A 14,173-nucleotide genomic window follows, 5' to 3' on the forward strand; every position below is an offset into this window, starting at 1 on the left:
CGCCCGGACTAAAAACGGTGTCGACAAGTATAATCTAATTTTATTTTTAAATGATAATCAAATTATATATTTATTAATAATATAGTGACATGTGATGTAATTTACCCTTAAATAAGCCTTACTATTCTACATAAAAATGAAGAATAAGTTAACCAGGAAGCTTCGTCATACGAACCCAAAAACAATAAATGAAGACAGTACCCTGAAGACAGACAGCGCATTGAGTGCTGAAATAGCCGCATTGGCATCCCCGTACAAGGTGAGAAGTAAGATTTTATATGTAATGAAGAAATTCAGATAGCCCCACTTTTGTTGGGTAGGGTGGCCCCAAAATGATTTCATTTCATCACTGCCCATATCTCCTTGCCGTCCACAACACAATGAATTTGCTATCACAATAATTTTTATTTTAGAATTTTTTAATCTATTCCCAACATATATTTTTTACATATGTATTTATTTAAATCTAAATTTTTTAAAATCTTTTACTATCGAAGTTATACCTATCACAATATTTTTTTTACTGTTGTTTCCCTTTCAATTCAAATAAAAAAAGCATTAATACGAACTAAATTACCTAAGTAGTTAAAAGAATGGTTGTTATTCTTAAAGTTCTCGAGTTTAAACAGAGTTATCGAATGTTCATTATCAAATTATCAAGAGTATTTAGAACATATATTAATTTATAATCACATTAGTTTAATAAAAAAATATTGTAATATTATTTTAATAACATGTGAGGTTTGAATAGGAGTGGGTCACTCAGTTTTATATTTCGTCAAATCTTTAATACTAGATTGGATCCGAGTTTCCATTTTCTACTCTAACGCTACCGTTTATTCACATTATCCATAAAATAGTTCAAAGTCCTTATTACCCTCTCAGCTATACCTAAACAATCTCATATCCAAGGGCTTTTCAGTCATGAAACAACTAAAAACGCATTTTGAAAAGGCCTTCGCCGTGAACTCCGTGTCCAAAACACGCCATATATATAACGACAACACCCCATAAGAAAAATAAATAAAAGATAAAATATATAATCACTAAATTATACTAAAATAAATTTATTGATTGTTAAAATGTTGATAATTATTAAATTTATAAATTATTATAAAAATATCATATTGCGGTATAAAATAATAATAAATTTAATTTAATTCAATTTAATAATCATTTATATACTATAAATAAATAAATAATGCAGAATCAGGCTATGCAAACTAAAAAATGGACGTGGTTGAAGCAGAAGAAGAATCAAAGAAAAATGGAGGAGGCAGGGGGAAAAGGTCAGTTAGATCAAGTTACGCAGGTGGAGATGGCAGCGTTGAGTCTCTTATATTCTGATGTGATCCAATTCATCATCGTGTTTAAATTGACTATTCCAACCTTTCAAGAGAAGAAACTTTCTATCTTTACATATAATAATGCCTATAACATAATTATATTCATATACATATATTACATATATAGTTATAATGATAACTTATTCATTACTTTGTGAGATATAAGTTATTATTATATATATACTATAATACACATTTCTATCTTATATACATTATATAAGATCATATACTTAACTAAATTCTTTATGTTATGTGTGTAGGTACATTCGGCCACAACTTAGGAGTTATATTGAAGCTAAATGGAGCATGCAACAACAAGGAAACTTACATGGGGATGTTTAGGAGAGCATAATGAACCATTGGTGAAAAGTTGTCCGGAGACCCATGAGCTCATAGCTGGATTGAGCTGAAGATTTGAGCTACAAGATGACTTCAATTCAGCTGGGGAGCTGCACCATCATCATCACCACTTAGGACACTTCAAATATATCCCAAGTCAAAATATGTCCAAAAATTGTGACCTTTCATGAATGATGTTGCCCATAAAGATGCCCTTTCACCAAAGAGCACGTTGGTAAAGATATCACACCCATTGGAGGCCTAAATTATCAAAGGACATAATACAAAGCTCCATGACTATTCGGCCACACCACATGCCTTGCACATGAGAGCTTTGGCGCCAAGCATGAGGAGACACATCATCATTCGGCCAAGGAGATGACTTTGGCGCCAAGTTGAACCAACATGCACATTCGGCCAAGGGAGATGTCTCCCCACCCTTTGCCGAAACATCAAGGCCCTTCATGAAGGGTTAGTGGAACCATCACCAAGCCAAGGGACTTATTCTTTCATTTTGAAGCATTATGTACTTTCCTAAAGTCATGTATCTAGCCGAATCATTAGGAGACTATTCGGTTAAGCCCTCTCATTTCTTATAAATTCAGAGGCTTGCCTTCTTTTGTAATCATCTCATCTCATATATTAAACAAACTCTTGTGAGTTAATTTCTCTTCAAAGTTCTTTGTGAGCTTTATCGATTAAGCAAGTATAATTCATATACTTGTGGCGTCATATCTTCCATCTTGATTCCTAAATTCCTAGATTTATATCTAGTGGGTTGAAGACACTATCACCACCCCTCAAGTAAGTTTGTGAATATCGGGATTGTGCTTTCTAGCATAGTTTCCTCTTTGGTGTGCTTGAGATACAACATCACTGCCATCTCCATTTCAACATCAATACCATCAACTTCGTCCATCAAGACCATCATCATCCTTTTAATTTCGGAACCATCTCTTTCATTTTTTTCTATTTCCATTATTTTATTATTATCTATTTCTTAAGTCTATCATTAATATTATTTCTTTTTTATTTTTATTGCAGTCCAAACTTATAATTCAAGGACATCAGTACTTGTCAATCCTAGATCGGGACACAATAAGGCTATATACTCACTTTCATCAAAGCGTGTATATTCAGCCTACATCAAGCGGTATTCAGAGCATAGTTGGATTGACAACAAAAGTGTCATTGGCGTGCAAAGCAAAAAAAAATCAAAAAAAATAAAAAAAAAGACTCCTACAACAATAAAAGGAGTTCAAAGATAAAAACAAGAAAAAAATCAGAAAAACAAGAAGAAAAGAATTTAAAAAAGAGAAGCAAAGCCAAGGAAAGTGCTCTACTATTGCAAGTACATCAAAGAGGCATATTTACACTAAGAGAAGATAACCTTATTATTTCTTGAGAAAGGTTGCAGTAAGTGTTGTTTCTTGAATTGTAAGTCACCTCTTTCTTTTCTATACTTTCATTTTCCTTGTCTTCAACCTTTTCCTTCTTTTAAATGCCTTGAATCATTTCTTCTACCTTCCCATTTCTTCTATTTCTTTCTACCCTAACCTATTTGCAGCCTTCGCACACAAGTAGAGAATTAACTTGTTCTAATCTTGAGTAAGTTCTTCAAAGGACTTAGCAAGAGAAATTGAGTGGAAAAAGGCTAATTGAGAGAGTGAGATCAGAAGGGGAATTGTTAAGAGCCAATATATATTCCCAAGAGTAAACACGAGTGTTGAGTGGAGTGATCCTATCATTTCTTTGGAGTGAACTTGAGAGGCTTTGTGAGTGTGCTGGTAAGGTTTAATTTAATTTTATTTTGTTTACTAACCATGTTTCAAAGTCCTAAAGAAAATGTAGGTCAACCAAACTTGCAAATGCAAGCTTTGATTGGAGAAATGATAAGAATGTTTCGTGCAGAGTTTGATGCTCTTCATGATAACATAGACCAAAGACAAGATCAATCCCACGCTCGGAACAATGTACTCCTCGGAGGCAACAACCTCTTCCAGAAAATGATGTCATAGACCATTATGATGAAGAAGAATCAATAATGTTACAAGGACCTAGGCGTGCCAATGTTGATGATAACATGAGCAACATAAAAATCAAGATTCCTCAATTTCAAGGGAAAACTAATCCTGAAACCTATCTTGAATGGGAAAGTAAGGTGAAACATGTTTTTAGTTGCCACAACTATTCTGAACTAAAGAAAATGAGATTGGCAGCCATGGAGTTTGTTGATTATGCTTTGATATGGTGAGATCAACTTACTATTACCAGAAGGAGGAATGGAGAAAGACCAATCTCAACGTGGCTGAAAATGGAAGGTATCATGCGTAAACGTTTCATTCCTGTTCATTATCACCGTGACTTGTTTCATAAACTGTAGAACCTCAAACAAGGCCAACGAAGTATGGAGGATTACTATAAGGCGATAGAAGTAGCAATGATCTGAGTTAATATTGAGGAGGATCGTGAAGCAACTATGGCTAGATTTCTTGCTGGACTCAATCCAGAAATTGCCAATACTTTGGAGTTATACCATTACATAGAGGTTGATGAAATGGTGCAAATGGCTATGAAAATAGGAAGGCAACTACGGAGAAGATCTATATCACGTACTACCATGCCTACACCTTTAAGATTGAGTCCAAACAACTTGAAGAAATCTACCTCTACTCCTACCAAAGAGAAAGTCGAATCATCCAGTGCTCCACAACTTAATAAGGATAACCGAGGAATAGAGACCCCTGAACGATCAAGAGATATTCGGTGCTTTAAATGTCTTGGGAGGGGGCATGTTTCTACACAATGTCCTAACCGAAACACCATGTTACTACTTGGAAATGGTGACATTGAGTCTGACCATGAAGAAGAAGAAGTAGCACCCACTGAAGTCGAGGAAGAAGCAAAAATTGGGGCTCCCATAGAAGGCGAAGCTTTAGTGGTTAAAAGAAGCCTGAGTACCCAAGTGGTAGAAGATAATGCACAACGTGAAAATATCTTTCATACCCGATGCCATGTGAATGAAAAGGTGTGTTTTATGTCATAGACGGTGGAAGTTGTACCAATGTGGCAAGTACAATCAAGGTGGAGAAATTAAGATTGAAAACGTTGAAGTATCCAAATCCCTACAAACTACAATAGCTCAATGAACGAGGAGAACTTAACGTCAATAAACATGTGATGGTTCATTTTTCAATTGGAAAGTACAAGCATGAGGTTATGTGCAATGTTGTTCCTATGCATGCTAGTCATTTACTCCTTAGAAGACCATGGCAATATGATAAGAGGACCATCCATGATTGTTTTACCAATCAATATTCGTTCAAACATGGAGGGAAGAAGATTATCCTTACATCTTTGATGCCTAAGCAATTCCAAATTGATCAAATCAAGATGAAACAAAGTGTTGAGGCAATGAGAAAAGGAAATCGAAGTCAAGTAAGGAGGAAACTAGTCCAAAAACAAGTGCTTATACATCTAAGTGCTTGTTACAAAAATGTTTATTGTCAAGACGTAAGGTTGATGAAGATTTTTCTAACCTTGAAAATGCATAAATTTCCTTTGACTTACAGGATGTTCCAAACAACACAACTTATCAATTTGGGAGATTAAAGGACGTGACCTTTCAAGAGCCAAGAGGTGCGACTAATGAAAAGCAAAAGGAGACGATTCTTCATCCAAAAGACGTGACTTATGAGGACTATAAGGACATCATCATTCCAAGAGTCACCACCTTTCATGATTCAAAGCATACATCTATTGAAGAACCAAGGGACATGATTTTTGGAATGCAAAAGGACACAAACGTTCAAAGCAAAATGTCTTCAATAGACATGAACTTTGAACATACATTTAACATGAAGTATTTCTTAACTTTAATTATGTTTGATCACAATTTTTCTTATGAAAGTTTTCTTTCTTTTCAGACCATGGAATTTTTAAGCATTCATTCAAGGAACATGAACCTTTTCATAAAGGTACTTGTTGAATCTAATGGATGGAAGGACTTTAGGAAAAGAAAACCTTTTGATTTGAGGACAAATCGATTAAAAGAAAGGGAGGATGATGTGATCCAATTCATCATCATGTTTAAATTGGCTATTCCAACCTTTCAAGGGAAGAAACTTTCTATCTTTACATATAATAATGCCTATAACATAGTTATATTCATATACATATATTACATATATAATTATAATGATAACTTATTCATTACTTTGTGAGATATAAGTTATTATTATATATATACTATAGTACACATTTCTATTTTATATACATTACATAAGTTCATATACTTAACTTAATTCTTTATGTTATGTGTGTAGGTACATTCGGCCATAACTTGGGAGCTATATTAGAGCTAAATGGAGCATGCAACAACAAGGAAACTTACATGGGGATGTTTAGGAGAGCATAAGGAACCATTGGTGAAAAGTTATCCAGAGACCCGTGAGCTCATAGCTGGATTGAGCTGAAGATTTGAGCTACAAGATGACTTCAATTCAGCTGGGGAGCTGCACCATCATCATCACCACTTAGGACACTTCAAATATGTCCTAAGTTAAAATTTGTGAAATCGTACCTTTTTGCGAATAGTTGCCACCTCAAGAGGTACCTTTTCACAAGGAGCTGCCATAATGTTCACTATGCTACAACTCACCTATGGCCAGCTCACCTCCAGCTCATTCACCTCCGAACTAGCTTAAACATGAAAGGTTACCTTTCCGAACATTGTGACCTTTTATGAATGATGCTGCCCATAAAGATACCCTTTCACCAAGGAGCACGTTGGTGAATAGATCACACCTATTGGAGGCCTAAATCATCAAAGGACATGATACAAAGCTCCGTGATTATTCGGTCACACCACATGCCTTGCACATGAGAGCTTTGGCGCCAAGCATGAGGAGACACATCATCATTCGACCAAGGTGATGACTTTGGCGCCAAGTTGAACCAACATGCACATTCGACCAAGGGAGATGTCTTCCCACCCTTTGCCGAAACATCAAGGCCCTTCATGAAGGGTTAGTTGAACCATCACCAAGCCAAGGGACTTCTCCTTTCATTTTGAAGCATTATGTACTTTCCTAAAGTCATGTATCTAGCCGAATCATTAGGAGACTATTCGGCCATGCCCTCTCATTTCTTATAAATTGAGAGGCTTGCCTTCGTTTGTAATAATTTCATCTCATAAATTAAACAACTCTTGTGAGTTAATTTCTCTTCAAAGGTCTTTGTGAACTTTATCGATTAAACAAGTATAATTCATATATTTGTGGCGCCATACCTTCCATCTTGATTCCTAAATTCCTAGATTTATATTTAGTGGGTTGAAGACACTATCACCACCCCTCAAGTAAGTTTGTGAAGATCAGGATTGTGTTTTCTAGCATAGTTTCCTCTTTGGCGTGCTTGAGATACAACATCACCATCATCTCCATTTCAACATCAACACCATCAACATCATCCATCAAGACCATCATCATCCTTTTAATTCCGCAGCCATCTCTTTCATTTCTTTCTATTTCCATTTCCATTATGTTTATTATTATCTATTTCTTAAGTCCATCATTAATATTATTTCTTTCTTATTTTTATTGAAGCCCAAACTTATTATTCAAGAACATCAATATTTGTCAATCTTAGATCAGGACATAATAAAATTATCTACTCACTTCCATCAAAACGTGTTGATTCAACCTACATCATATTCAGTCGAGAATCCAAGTTTAGCCACTTCTCACGACCACCATCTTCTCGCTTCCAAACTCTCTTGTGTAACTTTTTCAATCTTCCAACTTCCTTTCTCTTGTTCATTTCAGTTTCTCGGTTCAATGCATAAAGTATTATCTATATCATGATCCATCATTCTGCAGTCTGTTTCCTTTCGTTTATTTATTATCTGATCCGACTCTTTTCTTCATTTTTTTTTCTTGAGGGGTAAAAGAAGGAAAAGAGAAATAGTGTTTGAAATATGTTTTCTGTTTGCAGCATTTGTCAGGACATGGAAGAGGATATCAAAATGAGAGTTGTAGTGGACCAGATCCAGATACAAACAAAGCTATCACAGTCCACAATCACAGTTGTTTCTCCAGAAAAAGAGAGTGAAAGGTGCACGCATTATTTTGCTTCATCATTAGCTTCTTTATTTTTATTTTTCTTTCAAAAAGTTGAAATTGAAAGCAAACGAATGAGCACAAAATAGATTTCAATTTCACTCACTCTCTTCTTACCTTTTCCCTTGTAAAAATAATACGCAGTTCAAAAGGAAGACAACGACGCAGCTCACGAGAAGGACGAAAACCAACTCATAGACTCAGCAAGAAACTCATTCTCTCTTGCTCTTAAAGGTGCCCTGTAGTTTCTCTTTTAAATTGTTCTTTCAGAACAAATACTTTTAACTTCATTTTTCTGTCAAATTGCTTTTATATAGATTGTAAGGATAGAATGGCTAGGTCTGAAGCTTTGTTGAAGCTTCCTGAGAGGCTAGGACCCACTTCACTAGATCTAAATATTGTCTCGTGTTCGTCCCCACGGTGGGGGACTGTGAAGAAAAGCTCTGTTGCAACACGGAAATCGAGTGCCTTTCCTAGTCCGGCGACTCCCAGTTATCATCATCACTCGAGTGCTGGCATGCAGAAGGGTTGGAATTCTGAACGTGTGCCATTGCATAACAATGGTATAAAAAGGCAGGGAAGTGCTGCTGGGGTGTTGTGTTCTAACAAAGGAAGAACTTTGCCTTCAAAGTGGGAAGATGCTGAGAGATGGATTTTGAGTCCTGGTTCGGGGGATAATGGTGTGAGACAATCCATCGTGCCTCCCCAAAGAAGACCAAAATCAAAGAGTGGTCCACTTGGTCCTCCGGGGAATGCCGCTTACAATTCTTCGTGCTTGCCTTCGATGTACATATTTGATGGAGGCAATACAGGGAATTTCTTGGCTGGCTCTCCTTTTTCAGCGGGTGTAATTTCAGTGAATGGTTTGGCAAATCATTCTCGTAGCCACTATGGAGGGTTTGCTGTTCGGACAGAGCCTTGCATGGCCCGTTCTGTCAGTGTGCATGGATGCTCTGAGGTAGTGAGTCCACCATCGTTTCCTTCTCGAGGTATGTACATGTCTATCCCTTGTCTGTCATACAAAATTAATCATCTCCACTTTGTATGCCTTTAGAAAATTGTGGGATCGGTTATGAAAGTTTCTTTTTCCCTTCCATGTTTAATGTCTTGTCATCCAAATTATAGGATCGTTTATGATCTACTAAAGTTTCCATGAAAAATCAAAGTAGAACATTCGCTAGATCTATAAATCATGCTCCTTTAAGAGACAAGTTGCTGTTATTATGGTAATTTCTAAGGCTATTGTTCTTTCATGTGTCTCATCTTTCCAATTGGTTTTTCATCAAAGATGCGGATGAAAATCTTTACGCCGTCGAGGATGCAGCCATTGACACTTCTCCTACGGTTTCAAGAAAAGACATGGCAACCCAAATGAGCCCACATGGTAGCACTTGCTCATCACCCGGACGATCGGCTTCTTTCACTCTCTCCACCCCTTCTGCCTTACCTATCATGGAACTGCAAGGCACTCATTCCTCTAAATCACAAGTGAGAGATGTGCAGATAGATGAAAGAGTGACCATGACTAGATGTTCAAAGAAGCATGGAGCTGGAAACACCGGAATGAACTCAGCAATTGTTGATGACTGGAGGAAAAGAGCTGCTGACACGCGGACACCAACCTGGGATGTGACGGAGACAGCAAGGTGCATTTCCAAGAATGGTTACCTTGCTACTACATCGCCACGCCTCTATTTCTTTTGCCTGTCCCTGTTTCTGTAATCTATAATCTTTTCATGCATTTTTGTTCTCTGTTTAAACCCGTCACATTCTTCCTTGAAGACCAGCTTTAAAAGATTGTAATATAATGCTTGATTTAGCAAAAAAGTAAGTCTCATGTCAGTTTTCAGATGCTAGATTGTGTGTGATATGCCTTTTGTCATCTCATAGATCTACCTAAGAAACCGCATCCAACTTATTTCTTTAATCAAGTGAATCGCCAAGTTAGATGAAAGGCTTATTATCAGAATGTTCATGTTTATTTTTAGGTTCCAAAAACTAATAATATCAGAGAAAATTTAAAGAAATTGATCTTTACAGAACATATTTGACAGATATTCTTATTTTGACTTGTTGCTTTCACTTTCGCAGAATCAAAAGAGAAGAAGCCAAAATCACTGCATGGGAGAATCTGCAGATGGCAAAAGCTGAGGCAGCCATAAGGAAACTAGAGGTTGCTGTCTTCTACAATACTTCTCCTTTTACAATTGAAGTAACTGAAAAGGATGCTCTTTCTCTAGACACTAGTTTTCGGTTCTATTTATTTTGAACTGAACTTACTTTTCAAAGTTAAAATTACTAAAAGAACTAATAAAGCTACTTATCATCTGCATCATTTCTTCTAACACAAGAATGTATTTCAGATGAAGCTGGAAAAGAAGAGATCATCATCAATGAATAAGATAATGAATAAGCTGAGATCAGCTCATAAGAGAGCCCAAGAAATGAGAAGTTCAGTGTTATCCAACCAGATCCATGAAGTTACAAGGACCTCACATAAGGCTACATCGTTCTGTAGAACCCGACAGATGGGTTCATTTAGTGGCTGCTTCACCTGCCCTGCTTTCTAATGCCTCGGCTTTCTCTACGGGTTCTTCAAGCAGGCTTGCAATGCTAGGTAAACTTATGCTCACGGTAATGGTTTCTTTTTGCAATTTTCTTTCATTAAGTTGTCAAATTAGAAACTGCTAGCAAAAGAGCATTAACATGACAAACAGTGAGGCACCCCTTGATTAGCTAATAAGTTCCGGTTCAAATGCAAGTAGATGCACTTGCTAAATATGTTAGCTATTTTTCTCTCTATTTTTAGTACACAAGAGACGCAGCATTTAAGTATTTAGTGGATTTAGAAGATGGAGATTCCTGTTAACACTCGAAAGCTTATTTATACTGCTGTTGTCGTCCCCAAATTGCCATTTCCTAGAACTTCCAAGATTTTCCTGCATGTTTGACCAAGAAAACCCCAGTATGTTTGTATGTATGTAGATTAACATTTGAAGTTTCTTTCCTACTATGTCAGTTTGCCATGGAATGAAAATATCATTCATCTGATATATTCACAATATTAGATTTAGCCTTCCAATATTTCTCCATTTATTTTTTATTTTCTCTGTATAAAATGTTTTCTTTTCAGTCCCATTCACAATCAAATCATGAGGGTTGTAAATGACACATTGAGTTGAGTGAATCAACCTCATAATAAAAATTTTGCAATATTCAGTCTATATTAATTGATCAATAAATTAAATACAAGGAATTATATAGACTTTTAGTAAAGCTATATGATAAAAATAGTGGGTTAACTACACGGATGATCATTTATATTTATGTTTTATCTACTTTTGGTCAATGATTTAAAAAAAACATAAGATATGATCGTTTTCGTTTTTATTTAATTAAGATGTGGTAACCCAGAGTTAACTGTTGTTAATAGTTAAATATTTTGATATAATCACATATTTGGTCCACGTTATTTACATATTCTCTTAATTTAGTATTACTTTTAATAAATTAAAATAAATTTAATCCTCCAAACGAATGATATCACATGTCATTGCACGTGTCATACCAAGATCATTGTTTGGTATAAAGTAGATAACATAATGTATATATTTTGTATCTTAATGTATAAATATTTAAATTCATAATATTCTTTATATATTAACTTAAAAATATTTTTATATTAACTTATTAAATATATTATATTATTAACTTAATTTAAAAATATTTTATTTTGTTTTCATTTAAAAATATATATTTTATGTTAAAATTTATTTAAAAGTATGACCATAATTGTATCAGAATTTTCGGGGCCCTAAGTAAAAACGAAAAAAATACGCCTTTATAAAATGAAAGTATATTTATTACTTTGAATAATTAATTCAATATTACATAAATAAATCATAGAAAATGACTAGATTTTGTGAAAACACATTATTTTATTAAGAACATGCCTTAAATACAATTAAGAGAGAATAAAAAAATTGAATGTTTGTATTATACATAGCTTGATTTTGAATAATAAATAAATAAAAAGAATTGTATATCATTTTATTGTTAGATTGAGATTGAAGGAGACTAAAAATTAAAGAATATTTGATAAATTGAAGAGTAAGATTTAAAAAGGAGAAAAAATAATTAGATTTAATTCAAAATTGTATAAATTAACAATGAAAAAGGTCAAAAACTAAAAATTTTATGAAATTATAAAAGTTAAAGAGCTCTAATTATAAATATAAAAAATTGGAGGCCCTAACTATAAATACAAAAAATAGGGGACCTTGAGCGGTTGCTCAGGGTGCTCCGTTAGAGCCGACTCGGAATATGACTGAATTAAGAGAATATATAAATAGCAGAGACCAAATGTGATTATACCAACTATAACATTAAATATTATGTTAATTGCTAACAATAGTTAATTCGTGATGATCACATCTTAATTAAATAAAAAACGAAGGTGATCATATTTTAATTAAATAAAAACGAAAGTGATCATATCTTAATAAAATAAAAATAAAAGTGACTATATCTTATTTTTGAAACATTAACTAAAAGTGGACAAAACACAAACATAAGTAATTATGTGTATAATTAACCTTAAATGTTTTTTTGAAATCAGTGACATGTTTCATCGTTTGGGCCTAAGTCCATGATCATAAAATCATATATTGGCTGTAGTCCCCTCTCCAAGTCTTATTTGCATTTTTCTGCTCATTTATCTGAAAATTTTCAGGTTAAAATAAGAAATGAAATCAAACTAATTTATAATAGTCATTATATGAATAATTAAGTTTCTAGTCTCATAATAAATAAATATTTTTAAGTCAAACCAAACCATATTCAAAGCCTAACTTAATTTGCTTCCATCAATGTTCACTTTTAAAGGAGCCTCTTTCTTGCTCAAATTACGAACATAAACGAAAATGAATACTATGTAGTAATGGGACTAGGTCGTAGTTAATTTTAAAATTAGATTAAAAATTATTTTTATAATAAACTTTATAATATTTAATTTAAATTAATTAATTAATTAACAAATAAAATATCAGAAATTAATATAAAACATAAGCACATTTCTTCCAAATTCAATATGATGGCCGATATTTCACTCAAAGGAATATACAATCTTGGGACCACCGATTTATTATTAATCTAAGTTTTTAAAATAAATTTTATATTTACTATTTTTATATAATAAAATATATAAAAATTATGCATAGCATAAGAAAATTTCATATATTCGAGTATTCACCGATATATTTTTTTCCTCCCAAAATTTGAAAGAATATTTTTGTTGTTTTATAATGTGAAACTTGACGCTTAGAATCCTTTTGATGAAATCAAATCAAATCAAATCAAATCAAACATTCTTATCTAGAAACGGCCTTTGGGGACAAATTTTGAATGATCCAATTTCAGCAACAATACATCCCACCCTCCAAAATTGGACAAATTGTTAAGGAATATTGTCCCAATCGATTTGATTGCGCCGGACCCTTTTTCCTCACTAAAAATCTAATCCGACCAACCAACCATAACATATTTTAATATTTTGTTTGTGTAAAATTAACCATGCCATTTAAACTTGGTTGGTGCAATATTTCATCTCTTCCTCCTATATGGATCCAAGAATGCCCCATTTTTCTGACATTTTCTCTGTAATTGGTAGTTATATGCGTTTACGTTTTCATGTTATATGTAAAAAGTTGAGACTGAGATGAAACTCGCAATTCTCAAAAGGTAAGGAAAAATAAGAGATGAATTTTTAAGAATTTAAGATTCGAATCGTAAATATTTTTATAAGTTTTTAAGGGCGATGAAAGTGAATGAAGTATGGAAGGAGTTATGACCTCAAATTTTTTTTACCAAATGACTAGTTAAGTTTTTATAAATTTAAATATTAAATAAATTAGATTGTATACTTTTTTCTATTTTTAAAAATAAATCTTATATCTAGAAATAGCATAGAACTGTTACAATAGATTAAATAGTTGTGATATTTACATAATCAAATCTATCTATCTATATATTCTTAAGTTTAACTCTAACAATATCTTTAATAGAGTTCGAAATTTCCTTTGCATATCTTGATTATTCCTTGAACTATTTACAGCTCATTTCCTTCCAAATGTTGTAGATATGTGCATTTTCAAGCAATCTTAAGAATGAATGTAATCAAAGACTTACCCCCAACAACCCACGCAAGCCTTTCCTTATAGTCCTGTACATTCATTTTCAAGTTACACATTCTAAGATTGAATTCCTCAATGCTATTTAAGTATGCACACTCAAAGAAGAGACGGCTTCAAGTTTCTAGTGCATTCATGCACATACAATGTAATACCCCAAATTTTGTTAGTGACCAAAATG

General features: G+C 33.7%; 1 protein-coding gene across 1 annotated transcript; it reads left to right on the forward strand.

Annotated features, from left to right (window-relative positions):
- Nucleotides 1–136: 136 nt before the first annotated feature.
- Nucleotides 137–10,838, forward strand: LOC120138288. The gene is made up of 7 exons (XM_039153803.1): nucleotides 137–259; nucleotides 7,690–7,792; nucleotides 7,949–8,038; nucleotides 8,122–8,793; nucleotides 9,093–9,450; nucleotides 9,896–10,016; nucleotides 10,168–10,838. Exons 1-7 carry the CDS (start codon nucleotides 137–139, stop codon nucleotides 10,372–10,374), a joined length of 1,674 nt encoding a protein of 557 aa, XP_039009734.1. The 3' UTR covers nucleotides 10,375–10,838.
- Nucleotides 10,839–14,173: the final 3,335 nt, after the last annotated feature.

This window comes from Hibiscus syriacus, unplaced genomic scaffold (genome assembly GCF_006381635.1).
Source record: "Hibiscus syriacus cultivar Baekdansim isolate YM2019G1 unplaced genomic scaffold, ASM638163v2 tig00110683_pilon, whole genome shotgun sequence".
Classification (NCBI taxonomy): domain Eukaryota; kingdom Viridiplantae; phylum Streptophyta; class Magnoliopsida; order Malvales; family Malvaceae; genus Hibiscus; species Hibiscus syriacus.

Bases quoted from the DNA above. Each gene is read 5' to 3' on its own strand.
- LOC120138288 (XM_039153803.1), top strand. From the start codon at position 137: ATGAAGAATAAGTTAACCAGGAAGCTTCGTCATACGAACCCAAAAACA. The intron at 7,793-7,948 runs GTGAAAGGTGCA...AATAATACGCAG, and splicing joins TGTTTCTCCAGAAAAAGAGA to TTCAAAAGGAAGACAACGAC. The intron at 10,017-10,167 runs GTAACTGAAAAG...AATGTATTTCAG, and splicing joins CTTCTCCTTTTACAATTGAA to ATGAAGCTGGAAAAGAAGAG.